Source organism: Tachyglossus aculeatus, chromosome X3 (genome assembly GCF_015852505.1).
Source record: "Tachyglossus aculeatus isolate mTacAcu1 chromosome X3, mTacAcu1.pri, whole genome shotgun sequence".
NCBI classification, from domain to species: domain Eukaryota; kingdom Metazoa; phylum Chordata; class Mammalia; order Monotremata; family Tachyglossidae; genus Tachyglossus; species Tachyglossus aculeatus.
Genome location: NC_052099.1, coordinates 23139059 through 23158708, shown reverse-complemented (window position 1 = coordinate 23158708; position 19650 = coordinate 23139059). Strand labels below are relative to the sequence as shown.

Genomic DNA, 19650 nt, shown 5'->3' with positions numbered 1-19650 from the left:
CACAATCTTTGCCTGAATTATTTCCCTAAGTTTCAGTTATTTGACTCAACCACTTTGAAATATAAAAACATAACAGGGTCTCAGTTAGAAAAAACACTATTTTTTTCCCTTCTAAGTTGTCATTCCATACGAAATTAGTTATATTATCCTCTAGCATACTAGTTGAAGAGAGTAGGGCAGTCAGTTGGTGGCTTGAGATTTTAATTTTACCTTTCAAATTTCTTCAACATAGTCAGTGCGTTCTCTGTGTTCTGTATCTTTTCAAATGTGTCATCCATGAATATTCGTATTTGATTCTAAGATGAAAATAATAAAATGCCAAATGAGCATTTAAATCTAGGTTAATCAAGCAGAACCAACATTGAAAATCAGATATTCCTAAAAGGCGTGATTTCTCTCTTTTCCCCAGCTGGCTGCACCCAATTGGTAATTTACATTCTAGACTAGACTAGCACAGACTGCCTAGCTTTGACAGAATACTAGAAAATAGATTGGGCATAATTAAACTAGAATAAATCAATCAATTTGGCATTGTCGAATGGATCAGGGCATTGGGAGATACTGAAAAATATGAGAACACTCCAGGAGAAAGCCACATGCATAGTGGAAAGAGCATGGGCCTCGGCGGGAGAGGTACTGGCTTCTAATCCCAGCTCTGTCAGTTGCTTGCTGTGTGCTTGGGCAAGTCACTTAACTTCTCTGGGCCTCAGTTACCTCATCTGTTAAGTAGGGATTAAACCCTCTCCAACTTAGTCTGTGAGCCCCATTTGGGACAGGGACAAACTGATAAATTTGAAGCTACCCCAGAGTTAGAATAGTGCTTGATGTATTAAAGACTTCAAAAAAAAAAAAAAAAGAGATACGTGGACATTTTAAAGGATACAAGTTGGGGTCAGTGAGCTTCCCCATTTACTAAACCCTGGTACGCATGAAATGCAAAGTGGGGGCAGACATCAACAGCTGAGAGCAGCTGTTTTCTTGGAGAATGTTTAATAACACAGATATACATACCGCTTACTGTGCTAACATCAATGATCTACTCCTTCCTCAAACACCTAATAAGTCTAACAGGCAAAAAGGCATTTTCCCAGTGTGCTGCCTCTATTAGGAGCTTGAGAAAAGGAAGCTCAGGGGGGGAAGCACCCTGACCCTTGCTCTTTTGAAGTCACTGAGCAGAAAAGAACCAATTTGAACGTGGTTTTCTAAGCTGGACTCCTAGACTCACTAATCTCAAGTCCCTTGGTAAGACCTGAGAGTTTCCAGTCTGTACTGAAAAGACCCAATCTGGTGACTTTCTGATTTGCTAAGCTTGCCTCTCCTAAGTCTCATCCCCTGTTAAAATCCCTGCACCTTTCTGGCCCCTTGCTCAAAATGAAAATTTGGCATCTCTGCCAAACAACATAAAAGACTCCAGTTCTAATTATACTGTATCAATTTCATGTATTATGCATCCCAAAATAGAATAATTATGTGCAAATCTAAAGCAGCATTTTGGAAATAATTCCCATCATGGATTTGTTCCTATTAATAAAAGTTCTTAAACTCTGTATTTTGTCATTCCACCGTTTAAAGTACTTCATTTTGAAGCATTTAACATAGTCAAATAAAAAATAGGGTTACCTGATAGTTACATAAATGCCACAAACATATTAAAACCCCTGAGATGTATGTTTAAGGGGTTGGATGGCTGAACAACATTCTCATTTATTTCAGACATACATATTTACAAATAACAGATATCGATATAACAAAGGTTTTATGAGTACCCAGACTTAGAGTGTTGATAAAGATATTAGCCCTCAATGTTTTAATCAGGAGCAACTTGAATGACTGTAATCTCCATATTCTGAGAGGCATTATAATTTACTTGCTAAATATTTCTGAAAGCAATCAGATCCTATTTGCATCCCCTGCCCTAAATGAAATAGAAGAAAATGGTTTATTTTTAAAGAGAGAGGTACCTTGTCATGACTAAGCTTTCCTTTTATCTCCACTGAATAAACCATAGGAGCAATGACAGGACTGGGAGATTTTTCCAAGAGTGAAATGGTAGCCAAGGAGGAATGCTGAAAAGGGGGAGAACTTGACATTGCCTCCTCCTTTCCCTTAGAGATCAGTGACCTCAGCACTCACAGTCCATTAGCCAAAGAAGAACAGAAAGGAAAATGATGTTGGGGCAACTCCAAGGTTTTACTTTATAATGCTAGATGCATAACCAGACCACTCTCCTCTTTACCCTTCTGCAACCCCTCCTTTCTGCTCTCTCTCTCCCTGCTATGCCTCGTACTGCCCCTTTCTGCTTTCTTTTTCTTCCTCATTTCCCATCACTGTCCATCCTTCCATCCTGGCTTTGAGTGTTTACTGGCCAAAAAGGATAAATCTCAAAGACTAGATAAGTGAAACAGGTCACAGAGAGAACTCTAGCCATCCCACTATGAAAATAGAATTCCCCATTACAACGGTCCCCCCTCAATATGTGTCAATCACTGAGGTGGGTACAAAATAATCAGTTCCCCCTCCAGACTGTAAACTTGTTGTGGGCAGGGATGTGAATACCAATTATATTGTGTTATACAGCACAATATAAGTAGGTAGATAGATAGATCACGGGCCTGGGTTCTAAATCCGGCTTCACCACTTGTCTGCTGTGTGACCTTGGACAAGTCACTTCAATTCCCTGTGCCTCAGCTACCTCACCTGTAAAACGGGGATTAAGACTGTGAGCCTCATGTGGGACGTGAACTGTGTCCAACCTGACTAGCTTGTATCTACCCAGTGCTTTGTACAGTGCCTTGCACATAAACACAGTTCAAACAAAGAAAAGAGATGCTTAGTACTGTACTCTGTACACAGTAAGCACTCAGTAAATACCATTATTTGTTTCAGTCACTGTCTGTGCGTCACTAGGCTTGCATTCTGAGACAGAGGGACAGCAGGAACTCCATTTTACAGATGAGAAAACTGAGGCAAAGAGGAGGTTATCTTATAAATGATATTTATTAGATATACAACATCTTTATATCTAGTGGAGGATATCTTATAATGATTAAATTAGATATAAAACATCTGCATATTCAAAAGCATTCCCAACTTCTAAAAGGAAGTTGTACAACAGAAGGATGTGAAAGAGGAGGAAGAGAAAGAGAACATTTGTTCATCTTAGACCAAAGTGGAGGGTTATTAGAAATCATTATACAAAGCTGTATTTATGATCCTTTAATCCATAAGCAAAAGCACTCAATTATTAATCTGAAATCAAAAAACACTGTCAGAGGTTGATATCAGCCATCTGTATAATGAAGCTACCGCTCCCTTCAGAATTCTAAAAGATTAGTATATTCAGAAGAGGAAAAAATAAACTTGAGAATGTCAGTAGGAATTTTATCATATAACCTACATGAAGGTCATTGGTCTCCTTGCAAAACTCTTCATAATCCTGATCAAAATCAGTTTTTCGCTGGTCTAAGAAGTCATACTCCTTTTTCTTAATGGTGGCAACAATGCTCTAAAGAATTTTTTGAAATAAAACATTGGTAAAATATATCTATTTTACAACATGCAGTGCTTAAATATACAGTCTTTTTATTTAAATCAAATTGTTAAAGTCTACCTTTCTTGTTTCTTCATGATCACACAAATGTATTTTATATAAGTCTTACAATAGTTTGCTTTTATAACCACTGAATCACAAACTGTTATTTGGACTGACTGTGGTACCAAGATAAAGATAAAATTCACCATCAGAAGATGTTCAAACACTAAGGGCTAAATATGCATGTGATTATATACATATGCTTTTACATTTAAGTTTCAAAATCCACTTTAAAATAACCACACAAGTGAAATACAGCCGGTTAGAGTGGCTTCAGGATACAGGAAGGTTATTTTTTTCATTTTGTGATGTCACAAAGATACACTTCCAAAAGAACAAACTCCAGTACACGGAGGAAATATGTTACAGTAATGAGGGGAACATTCAAAGCAGTAGGCTCTTCCATGCCTTAAATGCCTGTTAACAGAGAAGGAGTGTTGCCCAGTTGACAGGGCCTGGGACTCAGAAGGACCTGAATTCTAACCCTGAGTCCGCCATTTGTCTGCTGTGTGACCTTGGGAAAGTCACTTCACTTCTCTGTGCCTCATTTCCCTCATCTGCAAAATAGGGATTAAAACTGTAAAACGTGGACTGTGTCCAACTTGATTAGTTTGCATCTACCCATGCACTTACAACAGTGCCTAGCACACAATAAGCACTTAACAAATACCATTAAAAAAAGAACTAATTTTCAAAACCAAAATCCACAGCATGAACAGTCCTTAAAATTCATTACCTCCCACTGCTACTGCATAACTGCTGTTTATGCAAATGAAAGTATGAATCAGTCAGGTCCTTGAAGGGTTTTATTTTGTTTTTACCCAAATAATGAGCTAGCCCCCTTTGGTGGTGAGCTCCATCCCCATTCTTCATCTCAAAATCTGGTCTCTGCCCCCTGAAGTGCACAACAGTCAGAATTTTGGCTCTCCGGGATTCAAGGAATTGCCTGAATCATAGCCATCATTTTAGTTTAAGCCAAGTCATCTGTCACAGCATGTTCATAAACAAGAAGGTGGAGATCTGACTCAATGGCAGCAGTTGAGTTGGATGGCTTTGTGAAGAGGTGTATCAGTAGGTGGTCAATTTATCACTTTGACGTAGGGTCCAAAAGTGAACGGGAATTTTAGGTATGTGAACAGAGGAGGACATGGACACCAAAGAAATAACAGGCCAGAAGGTCACTAAAGTCTTAACTCCTCCTAGAGGCCTTTCCTGATCTATCCTTCATTTCCCTATCCAATCTGTATCTTCTATCCTCTTGGTCTGACCCATTAAGAACTTTAAAACTCATCCCAGCACCAGACTACATTTGGGCTTACCATTTTTACTCTGCTATTTTCTCTATCCATAATTTAACATCTGTTTCCCCCTCGAATGTAAACTCTAGGCAAGGTTCGTTTCTACCAACTCCATCATATTGTAACTCTCCCAAGTGCTTAGTTCAATACTCTACACACCGTAAGCTCTCAATAAATACAACTGATTGATTCTGGCTCTTTTTATCTCTGATTGCAAGCTCTAAGGCCTTGCAAGAGCAAAATTTGGAGGGCAGCTCAAAGAACTGAGGGAGAGACTTCCCCCACCTCTGCTGTTGGCATATGACTACCTAACATATATTAATGTGAAAGTGTACATGTATGTAATGCTTTAATTTTCTGGCACTGTCTCATAATGTTCATGATGGGAGGGTAAATTGAAAGGTATAAGGGTAAGGAAGAGGGATTTGGGATTCAGAGGTGGGACTCTGGGGGAATTTGAATAGGAGAGTGAGAGTAGCAGAGCAGGAGTACCAGTTGGGTGAACTGTACAACTTCTTGTATTTAGAACTAATTCCCTTTTTCCTCCTCCCCACCACCTGTTAACCTGTTGCCTGTTAACAGAGGAGGAGTGTTGCCTAGTTGACAGGGCTTGGGACTCAGAAGGACCTGGATTCTAACCCTGAGTCCGCCATTTGTCTGCTATGTGACCTTGGGAAAGTCACTTCACTTCTCTGTGCCTCAGTTCCCTCATCTGTAAAATGGAGATTAAGACTGTGAAACATGGACTGTGTCCAACCTGATTACTTTGCATCTACCCATGCACTTACAACAGTGCCAAGCACACAATAAGCACTAAGAATGGGGATGGAATGCACCACCAAAGGGGGCTAGCTCATTATTTGGGTAAAAACAAAACAAAAAAAGCCCTTCAAGGACCTGATTCATACTTTCATTTACATAAACAGCAGTTATGCAGTAGCAGTGGGAGGTTATGAATTTTAAGGACTGTTCATGCTGTGGATTTTGGTTTTGAAAATTAGTTCTTTTTTTAATGGTATTTAATATTTTGTGACTAGCTGCAAGGTACTAATATTTTTTTATTTGTTTTTTGAAGTGAAACAAATAGGAAAAGAACTGCAAGTCTAACAATAAGATACTTGTATCTTATCCAGAGTATCCAGATTATCAAACACAGCTAATTGTATAAAATGTAGAAACTTAATGCCAAATGATATCAAAGTTACTTTGTGAAATGTTACCTGATAATTGGTTGCCATAATTTCCAGCCCCTCAATTTTGGAGTCTTGAAGAACAGAATAGGTTGTAATTGTTGTGAAGATATGCATTATCTTATTTAGACGTCGATGGAAGGTTTCAAATTTTCCGAAAATATACATCTCACTGAAATCAAAATGTCTTTCATTTGGACATTGTTCAAGTTCTTGCTTAGTCTTGTGAAAGCAGTGCTGATATTCCTTTACATCAGAAGGGCAAATAAAATGTTTTAACAATGGAAAATCATTTGGAAGACATTAACATCATTCTCCTTGTCAGGAGAAGAAATGTACCCAAGTAGGAGTCTTGGAGAAGCTATCACAGAAAACTAAGAAGTGATTGCTCTATTCTGATGCGACAAGAGATGAAGTAGTGTGGCCTAATGAAAAGAGTATGGACCAGGAGTGGGAGGAACTGAGTTCTAATCCCAGCTCTCCCACTTGCTTTGCACACAGTAAGCACTCAATAAATACAACTGAATGAATGAACTTGCCTGTTGTGTCAACTTGGACAAATCACATAGTTTCTCTGTGCCTTAATTTCCTCATTTGTAAAATGGGGATTTTACAACTTAGACTCCTACTTAGATTGGGATTCCCAAATGGGACAGGGACAGTGTCCAATTTGATTACCTTGTATTTACCTGGCATTTAGTACAGTGCTCGTTGGCACACAGTAAGCACTTAATACCATTATTATTATTGTTACTATTATCATTATCAGGTATGAAATTATCCCACTAGATCGTCAAGTCCTTGAGCACAGGGATCATGTCTCCTAACTCTACTGTAGTCTCATGAGCACTTAATACATGTTTAATAATTATAGATTGATTGAAAGGAATGAATCCAAACTCATATCTTTCAGATGACAAGAACTCCAAGCACTGGTTGCTACAGGAAGACTTATATGCACAGATTATGTGACATCATGAATGTAAAGTATCATATCTCTGTTTAGTTATTACTTACAGCGCTTGAGATTACCTGTTTAAGCCTGATGGCTGCTAACAATTTTTCCATAACTACATTCTGGGGCTGCTCCCAGATGGTGGCAGTGGAGTTGTTGGTAAGGTAAGCTTTACACGCTGTTATCATCTGATTCGTTACCTAGGTCATTAAAGAGATGATAGTTTATAAATTGCTAAGGAATAAGAGAAAGGAGAGAGAGAGAGAGAGAGAGAGAAAGAACAAGCATGTGAGAGGGAAAAGAATAAGGAGACAAGGGCCCAGGACTTCCTGACTTCAACCAGACTGAAATCAATGAACTATGATCCAATGAGTCAATTATGGAATACAGTCAAGATAAATTAAGCCATTGGTCTAATACTTGACCTACTTTAAGGACTGCCCCTCAACTGTAAGCTCCTTGTAGGCAGGCAATGTGTCTACCGACTCTGTTGCATTGTACTCTCCCAAGCACTTAGTATACTGCTCTGCACCCAATAAAAGCCCAATAAATATCACTGTTACTTCTTGGGCAAGTCACTTAACTTCAGTGTTCTCACCCATAAAGTGAAACTACAAAATCTACCCTCCCAAGCACTTAGTATGTAGGAGAAACTACCAATCAGAGGAAATAGTCCCTTTGAACCAACTGGGACATGAAAATTCTGTGCTTGGATCCAGTGTGGAAATGCAGTCATTTCGAAATGCAGTCATTTCCTTGACAGAATAAAAAACAATGGTAAAAAAGAAAAAAAAAAACCACTTACAATGCTATGTTGTGTTTAAAGAGGAAGAAGAACAGAGAGTAAAACAAAGGAAAGTTCGAGGCTAACATAAGCATTATTTTTTCCATGATATTCAGCTAGAAAGCTTAGCTTTTGAGAGCAGGAGAGTCTAGAGCTGCTAAGAGCTGGCAGGGTCTATTGACTCTTCCTCTCTCCATTCAACTTTTCCTACCCTCGGTTAATAATAATGATGGCATTTGTTAAGCGCTTACTCCGTAACTCCATAACTATGGGTCCCAAACCAGACAACACTGGAGTGAGAAGCTGCAGGAATTGGCTAGCATAGAGTGACATTTGTTTCTCAGAGAGACCCAACTTGTTCGAGGCCTGGGTCTCCAAACAAGAGATCCTTAATGTTATGACCAGTTATATAAATCTCCCTTTATAATCTTGCAAAGATCATTATTTATTTGCTTAGAAATTTGCAGTTATTTATTTCTCTGGGGGAATATCTGTGATCCCCACATTCTTATCAAGGGAACTCATCAACTCACCTCTTTGGCCACAGAAGCTGAACTCCAAATAACATTTCCTTCAAAATTTGCAAGAGTTATAAATAATCAAATCCCTCCCACGATCTCTAATTTTTGAGGCAACAAAGAAAGGTTTTGTTTGTTCACCCTTGCAATTCAGTCAGCTCAGAAAGTAACCTCAACATTCATAATAACTAGATTGCTGGTGAAACCATGGGTTTTTCAGTAAGCAGAAAACCCGGACATTTATGCGCTGACAGTGTAACTCTTCAATTAAAACCAGACAAATATAAAAATGTAAATGAATGAAGACTTTATGCTGTGCATTCACCTTGACAAACAAAGAAGTTATCCTCTCAGAAGTGTTATAATAATGAGATATACAATGGATCATTTTAATCGCATTTATGAGTGCAGGGATAGTATCAACCATGGAGACCTGAAATAGAGAGAACATACATTTTTGTGGGAGGAAAAAAAAAAATCAATTTTGAGTAACTCTAATGTGCAATACAGCAATATTGACCTGGAAAATTTCTATTAATTTTCAACATTATGCAACAAGTATCTAATATTTTTGAATAGGCACCACAAAAGAATAATTACATTGCCACAGTTTAGTTACCAGAGGTTATTGAGATAATAAAACTTTTAATCAAAATGCAAAGAACCCTTGCTCATCGCTAATGACAAGGCCAGTTTCAGTGAAAAATATTGTTAATTCCCCCCAAATTGATTTTGAAATTAAAGCAACGAATGATTTAGGCGTTGAATAGCCTGTAGAATCACAGAAATAGTTTGGTTGATAAGGCTAACTCAGAGCTTACTAAAATATGCATCTTACAATCAAATTCAATTTGTTTTAAAGAAAAATGGGGTATGATATAAATTAACAGTAAAATTTTGCATTTTAAGGATAAAGGCTAGACAGAATTTTGTTACAAGCAAACATATCTTTAAAGAATGTTCCAACTGCGTCTTCACTCGGGGAAATGGAAATCTGTTTTCATATCAGGTGGTACAAGAAATCTCATTTATTAATGTTTCTCTTTTCTTTCTATTCGAAGAAGATACTACTTCTAGTGAAGTCCACATACAAGTGTGTATGTGGCTGAATAGGGTAGTGTAAGACCTACTGTTCCAGCCACGTAAAAAGGTTTTCTCTCATTACGTTTGTATCTCCTGGTGCTGTTTTCTCTTAATCTAGTCATTAATACATAAATTCTTGGTATGTGTTATGTCAATTCAAAAATGTAGAAATTCAAGTGCGAGAAATGTGTACTTACAGGATCACTGCTGTACAAGGGGTCACAACACTTTTCCAGAGCGTACAAATATTTCACATTGTCTTTGGCCTCATTAGCTGCATCAGTGATGCGTGCATCTACCTTCTGCCAAACCTAGGCAAAAATTAGGGAAAATAGCAATGACTCAGGAACTCAGACTGGTGGGGAACCCACACACTGCCAGGTGTGAATTTGGATATGAGCCTATCTTTTTCCAAACAAAAAACAACCTTCTCAAATTTGCTACACAAAAGCACGGATGTTGTTTTTAAAAAGGTTGCATTCCAATCACCCCAGTAACTGTGATGAAACCAAAACATAAATTGAGGAGGTTATTTCAGCATCACGTTAGACGTGCTTACTTTTCATTTTGAGTGCTGGGGTGAGAAGGGGGCAAGGGTTTTAGGGAAGGAACAGCCGAGAAAGAGAGAACAGAACAGAAAGCCACTATTTGGGGTCCTTTTCAGCCCTGACTGTAAGAATTCAGATCTTGGTCAGAGACCTTGGATGATCAACTCTGAGAACTGCCTGGGGCCGTCACCCATCGCCTCACCAGCATGAAGAGGGCACCTACACAACTTATATTTCATTGTGAAACCAAGATAACAAGATCCACTACCTACTACAGATAAAATAATCTTGTTAATACTAATAGGGAATTGGGAAGCAGAGTAACCTAGTGGAAAGAATGCAGTCCTGGGAGTCAGACGAGCCGGGTTCTAATCCCAGCTCCACCACTTGTCCACAGTGTGACCTTGGACAAGTCACTTTACTTGTCTCTACCTCACTTACCTGTTCCATACTTAAAGTGTGAACCCCATGTGGGACAGGGACTGCATCCAGCTTGATTAATCTTTTCATATGGTATCTGTTAAGAGCTTACTATGTGCCAGACCCTGTACTAAGCCCTGGGGTAGATAAAAGTTAATCAGATTGGTCACAGTCTCTGGCCTACAAAGAGTTTAGAGTCATTATTCCCATTTTACAGATAGGGTAACAAGCACAGAGAGGTTAGGTGATTTGCTCAAGGTCACACAGCAAAGCAGACAGGATTAGAACCCAGGTCCTTCTGACTCCTGTGCTCTATCCACTAGGCTATGGTGCTTCTCAACTTGTATCTATTCTAGTGTTTAGGACAGTGCTTGACAAACGGTAACCACTTAACAAATACCATTAAAAAAAAAAGTGTCACTCTCAGTTTGGAGGTGAGTTTAGTTGAGGTCTCAGGATAGAAATGCAGAACTGCCTGATTTCATTTTCTAGTCCTTCTTTTTTCACCTAACACAATGTCACTGAAAGCCCAAGAGGCAGTCAAAAGCACATCAGTAAAATAAGTACTTTATTTGGCACCTCTTCATGGTGTTATGTTAAACTCTGTATGTTTTCCTAACTATCCTTTTCCTATTTCACCAAGATAATTACACATGCAAGTCTACTTCATTAATTGCACTCCCAACAATTGGTTTTGTATATGTATACTTACATTGCTATGTAATGGGAACTCCTACTTAGTCTTCAATACTAAGGTAATGATATAGTAACTACCCCAGTGCTTAGCACAGGGTTGTTGTTTATTTAACAAGTGAGCTGGAAATACTTTCATTCTAAAGCTAAACATATACAACAAAAGAACTATAGAACATGTACATTTTTGTCAATAATCTCCACTTTATGTACTGTGACTTTCTTGCCTTCAGGCCTACAAATCATGTATTTTCCCTTTTAATTTTCTAATGAAATAGAATATGAAAAAAAGCCAAAAAAATCGATGTGAAAAACTTCTAGGAAAGTCAAAGGAAAGCTAACAAGGAAGGGAGAAGCAGCATTGCCTAGTGGATAGAGCACCAGCCTGGAATTCAGAAGGACCTGAGTTCTAATCCCAGCTCTGCCACTTTGCTGTGTGACATTGGGCAAGTCACTTAACTTCTCTGTGCCTCAGTTGCCTCATCTGTATAATGGGAATTACGACTGTGAGCCCCATGTGGGAAAGGGACTCTGTCCAATCTGATTAACCCCAAAGCTTAGAAGAATGCTTGGCACATAGTAAGCGCTAAACAAATACCATTATTATTATTATTGCTAGTATTATTATCATCATCATTACTAAGGGCAGAGAACCTTTAGAAGTTTTGATTTGGCCATAGCGAGCACTCTTAGCACCATCTTCACATCTGGGCTTTTCAGCTGGTCCAGAAGATGGTTGAATTTGGAAAGTCGTTTTTTCCAGTGCTCCAACTCTGCTCGTGGCCCCAAGTCATCCGCCTCCTTCCGTAATTGATCATTTTCAGCCAGGACCTTGAATCACAGAGAAACAAATTCAGCTTAGCGGGGTGGAATTAAGAACATTTCACTTCAGCAAGGCCTAAGTAAATGATGATCCGTGCCTCAAGACATGTTAAAACATCAACAAGCTGTGTCAGAGACCTGCCCTAGTAGGCTCAGGGCTATGGCAGAATGGTATTTAAGAACATCACAACAGAGAAATAGCATCTTGAGGACCAAAATGATTCTGTCTATAACAGAGATATCAGGATGCTTCAAGGGGCAGTGTGATATTCTTATGTTGACATCTATCCTGTTGATTAGGGACAAACTGTCTACCTTCCCTCTATCTCACTTTCCTTCCAGTAACCCATTATGATTTTAACAGCTATAAATAATCCAAATTTTCAGCCCGCACAACTTCCTCTATAAAAATGACAATACGCTTACTACCTCTTCTACCAAGAAAGGTTCAAAACCAGTAAACAAAGTACCTTCATATGGCCACTTAACTTCTCTGTGCCTCGGTTATCCCATCTGTAAAATGGGGATTAAGACTGTGAACCCCATGGAGGACATGGATTGTGGCCAACCAGTTTATCTTCTATCTACCCCAGCACTTAGTACAGTGCCTGGCGCATACTAAGCACTTAAAAAAAATGGCAGGGGGAGCCTTTGGGTCCTAGTGGCAGGGATTTGATGAACAATTATTTGTTCACCCCGCCAACCCCCTTTTTTACTTGAAACTCATTTGTTTCCTCTTTCTAGACTGCAGAATCTCTGGGTCCATCCTCATTCAGACACTTCTCCGTCCTATAGATCTTAGTGACCTTCCTCTAGATCTTCTCCAGCTTTATTCTGTCTTTCATCAAACTAGGTGAACAGAACTGCGAGGGTGTTTCAGGTATTAATTCCTTCTTATCCCTCCCCTGGACTTCCCTCACCCTCAACCTCTTTCCATTTATTCGTAAAAGCTCCTCTTCTAGCTCATAACACCCTGGACACTGCTGGCAACAGTGTGGTCCGATGCTGTGGTTAGCTAACAGCTAATAAAGTTCCAGAGGCTCTATCTCCCTAGGAAATTAAACAGATTTAACGTCTCAAAACTTTAAATTTGTTCTAGGAGAATTATGGTACTTTCAATGGTTCTGATATTAGGGATTTCCGTTAATAATATATTTGCTTCACAAATGTAGCCAAGAAACAATCACACTGAGATCTGGCTATTTAAGGACACTATAGCCTTAGAAGTTTCCAATGTAGCTCAGACGATTAACTTACTTTTCTGCTTTTATTTTTAGTACTGATTTTGCAAAGTCTCCTGGAAGTATAGAATTTTCTGGAATTTATACAGAAAAATTGAAAAGTCTGAGTGAAAAACCTAACTAGGCCTTAGCTCCTTGTATTTCTGCACAAATTAAGCCCATTACAGATTCTTGTTTGACTTATCGGGAGTTTTTCAGCTACGCTGGGCAGTCCTAGGTTAATCTAACCAGAGACAGATACAGACATTTATATTCAAGCAATGGTCTGTTGTCTCTAATCCTGTCAAGATTAGAGAAAATAAATGCAATCCAGAGAGCTATGGGGTAGTATAAATGACAGTTCTGACACATTTTCTGTGGATTTTTCCATGAATTACCTATTTTCTTTTGGAAATGAATGAAGAGATATGAAAATTACCTGTTCAATTTGTTTGATCCAAACCTTAATACACCCCTCTATTCTTTCCAACCCCTCAGCGCTGTTAGCTACAGAGAGGAAGTCAGCAGGGTCTTTCAGAGTTTTTAAGTCGTATAGTTCACATTTTTGAAGGTTCACCTAGGTAAAAATAAAAATTAAAGTCAAATTAGGGGGTTTTGGCATTCTAGGGGTAGGGGTTGGTGGTTTTTAAAGCATGAAATTCCAAAAGGAATGCTTAGAGGGTACCAGGTCAGTGTCAGAAGAAAATCATATTTTTCTTCTCTCCTTTTGGTTGGGGGTGGGGGGGGGGGGATTTTTTTATTTGCTTTGCCTGTTTTCACAAGAAATATAAATCTCTCTACGACCCTGACCAAAGTCAATCTGAGTGACAATTCCAAGCGCTTAGTACAGTGCTCTGAACACACTAAGCGCTCAATAAATACGACTGCTTGAATGAAAAGGCAAAACGAGAATCTAGAGGAACAAAGGCCACTAGGGGGGCGCAGGTTACATATTGTAAAGTATTTTGGAACTTTCTAGGCTAAACTTAAATTATCAGGGAGCTTGGAAGGAATTTTATCTGATACCGCTCTTCAAGTTATTATCTCACTCAAGTTTCTGCGCACAGCATATAGAGTCTTTTTCCTTTTAATTATGTATGAATTGTAGCTCAGTGGAAAGAGCCCTGGCTTTGGAGTCAGGGTCATGGATTCAAATCCAAACTGACAATTGTCAGCTGTGTGACTTTGGGCAAGTCACTTAACTTCTCTGTGCCTCAGTTCCTGCATCTGTCAAATTGGGATGAAGATTGTGAGCCCCCCGTGGGACAATCTGATCACCTTGTAACCTCTCCAGCGCTTAGAACAGGGCTTTGCACATAGTAAGCACTTAACAACTGTCATTATTATAGAGAAGCAGCATGGCTTGGTGGAAAGATCACAGGTTTGGGAGTCAGAGGTCATGGGTTCTAATCCCGGCCCTGCCACTTGTCAGCTGTGTGACTTTGGGTAAGTCACTTAACTTCTCTGTGCCTTAGTTATCTCATCTGTAAAACGTGAATTAAGACTGTGAGCCCCACGTGGGACAACCTGATTACCTTGTATCCCCCCCAGTGCTTAGAAGAGTGCTTTGCACATAGTAAGCACTTAAATGCCATTATTATTACTATAAATCTCTTCAGTTTCCAATCCCAGTGTACACTAGGCCCTGGCAATGAGTGGAAAGGATGATGACTACAGGCCTACTGCCCTCATTACTCTCCTGGCAGTATCACTATGATGACCGCTCTATACCCTGGAGTGGGATCTGGGGTCCAGCCACGTGGAGAACTGCAGGAGATGTAATGAAGCATGGGGACATTGAAACCAGAGAGGTAAGAGGAGCCATGAGCAGAGGAAGAGGAAAGGACAAAGGCAGCCCATCCCTGTGTGTGCAGAAGGTGGAGAAACACCTAACACAAGAGCTTTTCAGCATTCCCAGGCAAGGAGCCTCAAGGCTGGTGGACCAGATGGCCTCTTGAGAGCCCATCACCTTCCATGAGTCCAAAATTTTACTATGATGCATACACAGTACAATCAAACATTTATTGAGTACTTACTGTGTGCAGAGCACTGTACTAAATGCTTGGGAAAAATATAATATAAAAGAGTTGGTAGATACATTCCCTGTCCACAAAGCTTACAGTCTAGTTTACTCCAATCCTACTGCACCTGGCATTGGTCCATTCCCAAATGATTGCCCATAACTCTCCCCTCTACCAATCCTGGATCTTCTGGAGACAAAAAGCAGGATTCTGATTTTGGAGAGCCAGAGAACTGAGGAAACTGCCTTGGTATGAGTGATTTGAGGACAGGGATTGTGGGAATTAAACCACTAAATTAAGCCACTTTCCCCTGAAGCAACCTCCACCAATTCTCTTTATCTTTGTCCATCAAGAGGCCAGAGTCCAAGAAGTCAGTGGTTGAGAGAGGAGGGAAGTGATGAGTATGGGTCAGGGATAGCTGTGGCAAGATAAGGGGATGGGTTCAATTCTCTCCCCTCCAACCTCTAATGAGCCAGCCTGGATTCAAGTTCTGACAACCATCCTCACCCACATTTCCTCTCCCAGCTCCCTGGTTAGGCACTGGGGATTGCTAAGACTAAGGGAAGGATTGCTAAGGGATTAAAGGAGGTCCCATCCTTACTCCTCTGGCTTTCCCAGAATTGAGGTGTCCTTACTCCTCTGGCTTTCCCAGAATTGAGGTGTCCTGGAGTCAACAGCTGTTCACCTTAGCTCTGTAAAGCAGATGTAGATTAAGCAACAGTCACCTATTCTCCCAGAAGCTAACTGTCTGGCGAGAGGAGATGACCCCAAACAGACCAGTCCCATTCATTAGTTATCGGTAGCAGTTTAACTAGTGACTGTTCCTACAATTCAACAGTAGGTGGTTAACCACATAATCAAAATGGAATTTGCCATAAATTAAAAGGTGGAAACATTCTCCATGTAAGTTCCAGATGATATTAGTTTGTCCTTCAATTTACCCAAAATAAATGGGACTTGATATTCAGATGGGAAGGGTTTGAGAGGGAAGAATCAAATGACACTGTTTCTCTTCCTACTCAATCATATAACCGTCAATAGTGGTTCAGATTTTACATTAGATTCAATGCTCATTGGGAAGTCAATATGAACTGGGTGTTCCACTGAGCATGTAATTTCACCCAGTGCCTGCTTCCCACCACCCTAGAGGCCTCTTCTAGAAATAATTGATGCTGAAATACCTTGAGAAGCAGAAAGCCCTAGTGAAAGAGCTCAGGGCTTGGAATCAGAAGACCTGGCTCCTAAGCATGGCTCTGCCCCTTTCCTGCTGTGTGACCATATGCAAGTCACTAGCAGCATGACATAGTGCATAGAGCACGGAACCGGGAGTCAGAAGATCATGGGTTCTAGTCCCAGCTCTGCCACTTGTCTGCTGTGTGACCTTGGACAAGTCACTTCACTTCTCTGGGTCTCAGGCACCTCATCTGTCAAACAGGGATTGAGATCGTGAGCCCATGTGCAACAGGGGCTGTGTCCAATGTGATCTGCTTGTATCCACCCCAGTTCTTAATACAGTACATGGCATAAAGTAAGCTGCTTAACAAATACCACAATTATTATTTTCCTTGTGCCTCAGCTTTCTCATCGGCAAAGTGGGGATTAAATGCTCATTCTCCATCCCCCTTAGACTCTGAGTCCCAGGAGGGGCAAGGCCTGTGCATGATATGATTGCATTGTATCTACCCCAGTGCTTAATACTGTGCTTGGCACATAATAAGCACTTAAAAACCACAATTATTTTAATTAAGAAGCACAACAAAGGCCCAGATAAAGCATAACCTATGTGATTTATCACAAGGCTCACGGGTTAGGAAGGAACCCATGCACAAGCTTACCTTCTCTTTCAAGCTCTGCTGAGCACCACGAAGGACAGTCACAAAGCTTTCCAGAGAGCCCAGTAAATCCTGCTGAATGGTAGCAGCTTGCTGGAGGCCAGCCAGTTCACCCCACCCCCCGTTCAGTGTCTTCACGGCTGGAATAAAGATTTCTGACAGCAGGTGCTGCACACTGCTTAAAAGGCCTCCATCCACAGCATCCAGCATGTTGAAACTCACTTCCTGGAAAAAAATAAAAACCATGCCCTCGATTTCTGTTTTAGAAACCAACCTCGCTCTGCAAAGTGGCAAATCTGAATGGACTTTCTGTAGCAACATTAAATTTGGAAAAGACAGTTTCAGTGCATTACCATGCATTGATTGTAGAGGGATTCTTTTCAATCAGTTCTGCCTGAAGATCTATTTAAAGTAATATGCTTTATATGTTTTACCTAGCAAGATGGGTCCCGTCAAAAGTTTCCCCAAAACAGTAGGCATCTCATTTTCCTTCATGATTTATGAATGATTTCATTTCTAAGCTACAACTACAACATGAATAAATTGTTGGCTACCTTTTCTTAACTTGTAACTTCTAAGACTTGTACAATAAGAACAATAATGCAAGATCCTACCCTGTGCTTTGGTGGCAATAATGAATTCATATGTACAGAGGGATGTAATGTTACAAACTGCAGTATGCTGCCCTGTCCTTGGTCTTCACCTATAACAATTCTTTTGGATCACTCTTGTTCTGAAGATAATAGCTCTTTCGATTCTCAGACAGCACATCTGCCTTTTCCCTTTTTGGCACTTATTACATAGCTCCCAGCCCTCATTTACTTCATTTATGCTTTTAAAGATCACCTTTAAAAGAGCATGATATGATGTAACTCTCCTACCAGCCTCCAAATACTTCTTTCACCCTGATATTACAAACCAACTGAATGTCCTTTTTCTTAATGCCTAGCTCCTTTTCTGTTTGGCGTTAGTTGTTTATATTAGAAATACATGTGCCAACTGACTAGTGCAATGGCCAAAATAGTATGCACCACCGATAAAGTTTGTTTTATTTCCTCCTCCCCCACCATTCACTTGCTTCTCCTTCCAAATCACTGCTTGGCATTGATGTTAAGAATGATATGCATAATTGGTGAATCAGCCAACTCTAACCCCTACATTCTGTGATTACATAGGCCAATACAGAGCCAGGTTTTATCCAAAATTATTTCTCTCCTGACGAACTGGTTTGAACAAAGGAAAAAAAACGGGAATCTCTCAGAGCCCTTGACTTGGATAGTTTTGCCAAGATCCTCAACTACTTCTCGGCTCGTGAACAACCCAACTTGAACCAGAACTGAAGGCCTTTTCCCTACAGTACATTGCAGGAAATAATTTATCTGACTCCTACCTGGTGGATATTTTCGGAGGTGATGGCTTTGGATGTATCAGTTCTGATGAAGAACACACAGACACCAGTAAGAGCCACATCTTTTCCTTCTGTCACGAACACCTTGGGTTTTTTCATCCTTCCTGAAAGGGGAGTCACCCCTCCTCCTGGAAGGTCAAAATGTCCTGCAAGTGAAATAATTATAACACTGAGTTTCCCTTCCTGTGAGCATCACCACCTAGAAGGCAGATTAAGGCCCAGGAATTAATCTCCAAAGATTTCATTCATTCATTCAATTGTATTTATTGAGCACATAATGTGTGCAGAGCACTGTACCGAGTGCTTGGGAGAGTAAATAAATTATCACATTCCCTGTCCACAACGAGCTTACAGTCTAGAGTGGGGGAGAAAGACATCAATCCAAATACATAAAATTACAGATATGTACGTAAGTACTGCGGGGCTGGGATCAAGGAAGAGCAAAGGGAGTAAGTCAGGGTGGCGCAGAAGAGACTGGGCGATGAGGAAAAATGGGACCTAGTCTGAGATGGCCTCTTAGAAGTGCTCCTGAATGATTTCATTCAGAATATGCTTTAATGTTAGCTGAGGCACATTTTTCCAGGGAGTGTCTTAGCCTCTTCGAAATCTTTGGATATTGTAACAGTGAACTCCGTAGCTAGGAAAGGCTTTTTCTCTCAGGACATATCCCTTTTTACTTAAACCTCAGTATCATTGTCTATATTTTGGTAAACTCAAGATTGATTTGAGGCTATTTTTATTATTCAGGTCTCTCTGAAAAGGTCAGCAAATACCAAACTAGATGTCTCTCTTGATTAAGCACTGCATCTCCATGAGACATACAATAATAATAAAAATAATAATATTTGTTAAGGTCTTATTAAGTGCCAACTACTGTACTAAGTGCTCAGGTAAATGCAAAATAATCAGGATGGACATAGTCCAACTGTGTTTCTCTCTGGTTTAAAAAACTCAAGCTGATGGTGACTATTTAGCTACGTATGTCATTCTTGGGCCTTGTTAATCAAACATGCCTGGCTAGCTCTGCCATTCCCTGAACAAGCCCTCTCTCCTTCCACCCACCTATAGTTACACTAACTATATTCAATTCCTCTGGGCAGCTTTTCAGTCTGGAGGTCTCTTGCCGGACTGAGTCGCATTTATCATTAATCAATCAATCAACTGTATTTTTTGAACACTTACTGGGTGCAGAGCACTGTTCTAAACACTTAGGAGAGTGAAATACAATAGAATAGATAGATACAATCCATGCCCACAAGCACCTTA

General features: G+C 40.0%; 1 protein-coding gene across 1 annotated transcript in view; it reads right to left on the bottom strand.

The window, feature by feature from the left end:
- Nucleotides 1–19650, bottom strand: part of DNAH5 (dynein axonemal heavy chain 5) — a 180154-nt gene that overhangs the window by 145650 nt on the left and 14854 nt on the right. Inside the window, exons 4-13 of the mRNA XM_038770441.1 lie at nt 18367–18530; nt 16980–17201; nt 13563–13700; nt 11736–11912; nt 9618–9731; nt 8663–8770; nt 7113–7235; nt 6111–6326; nt 3398–3505; nt 211–296 (exon numbers count right to left, since the gene is read on the bottom strand). Of these exons, the coding sequence (XP_038626369.1) occupies nt 211–296; nt 3398–3505; nt 6111–6326; nt 7113–7235; nt 8663–8770; nt 9618–9731; nt 11736–11912; nt 13563–13700; nt 16980–17201; nt 18367–18530 (1456 nt within the window). The remainder of the gene's footprint in view (nt 1–210; nt 297–3397; nt 3506–6110; nt 6327–7112; nt 7236–8662; nt 8771–9617; nt 9732–11735; nt 11913–13562; nt 13701–16979; nt 17202–18366; nt 18531–19650) is intronic.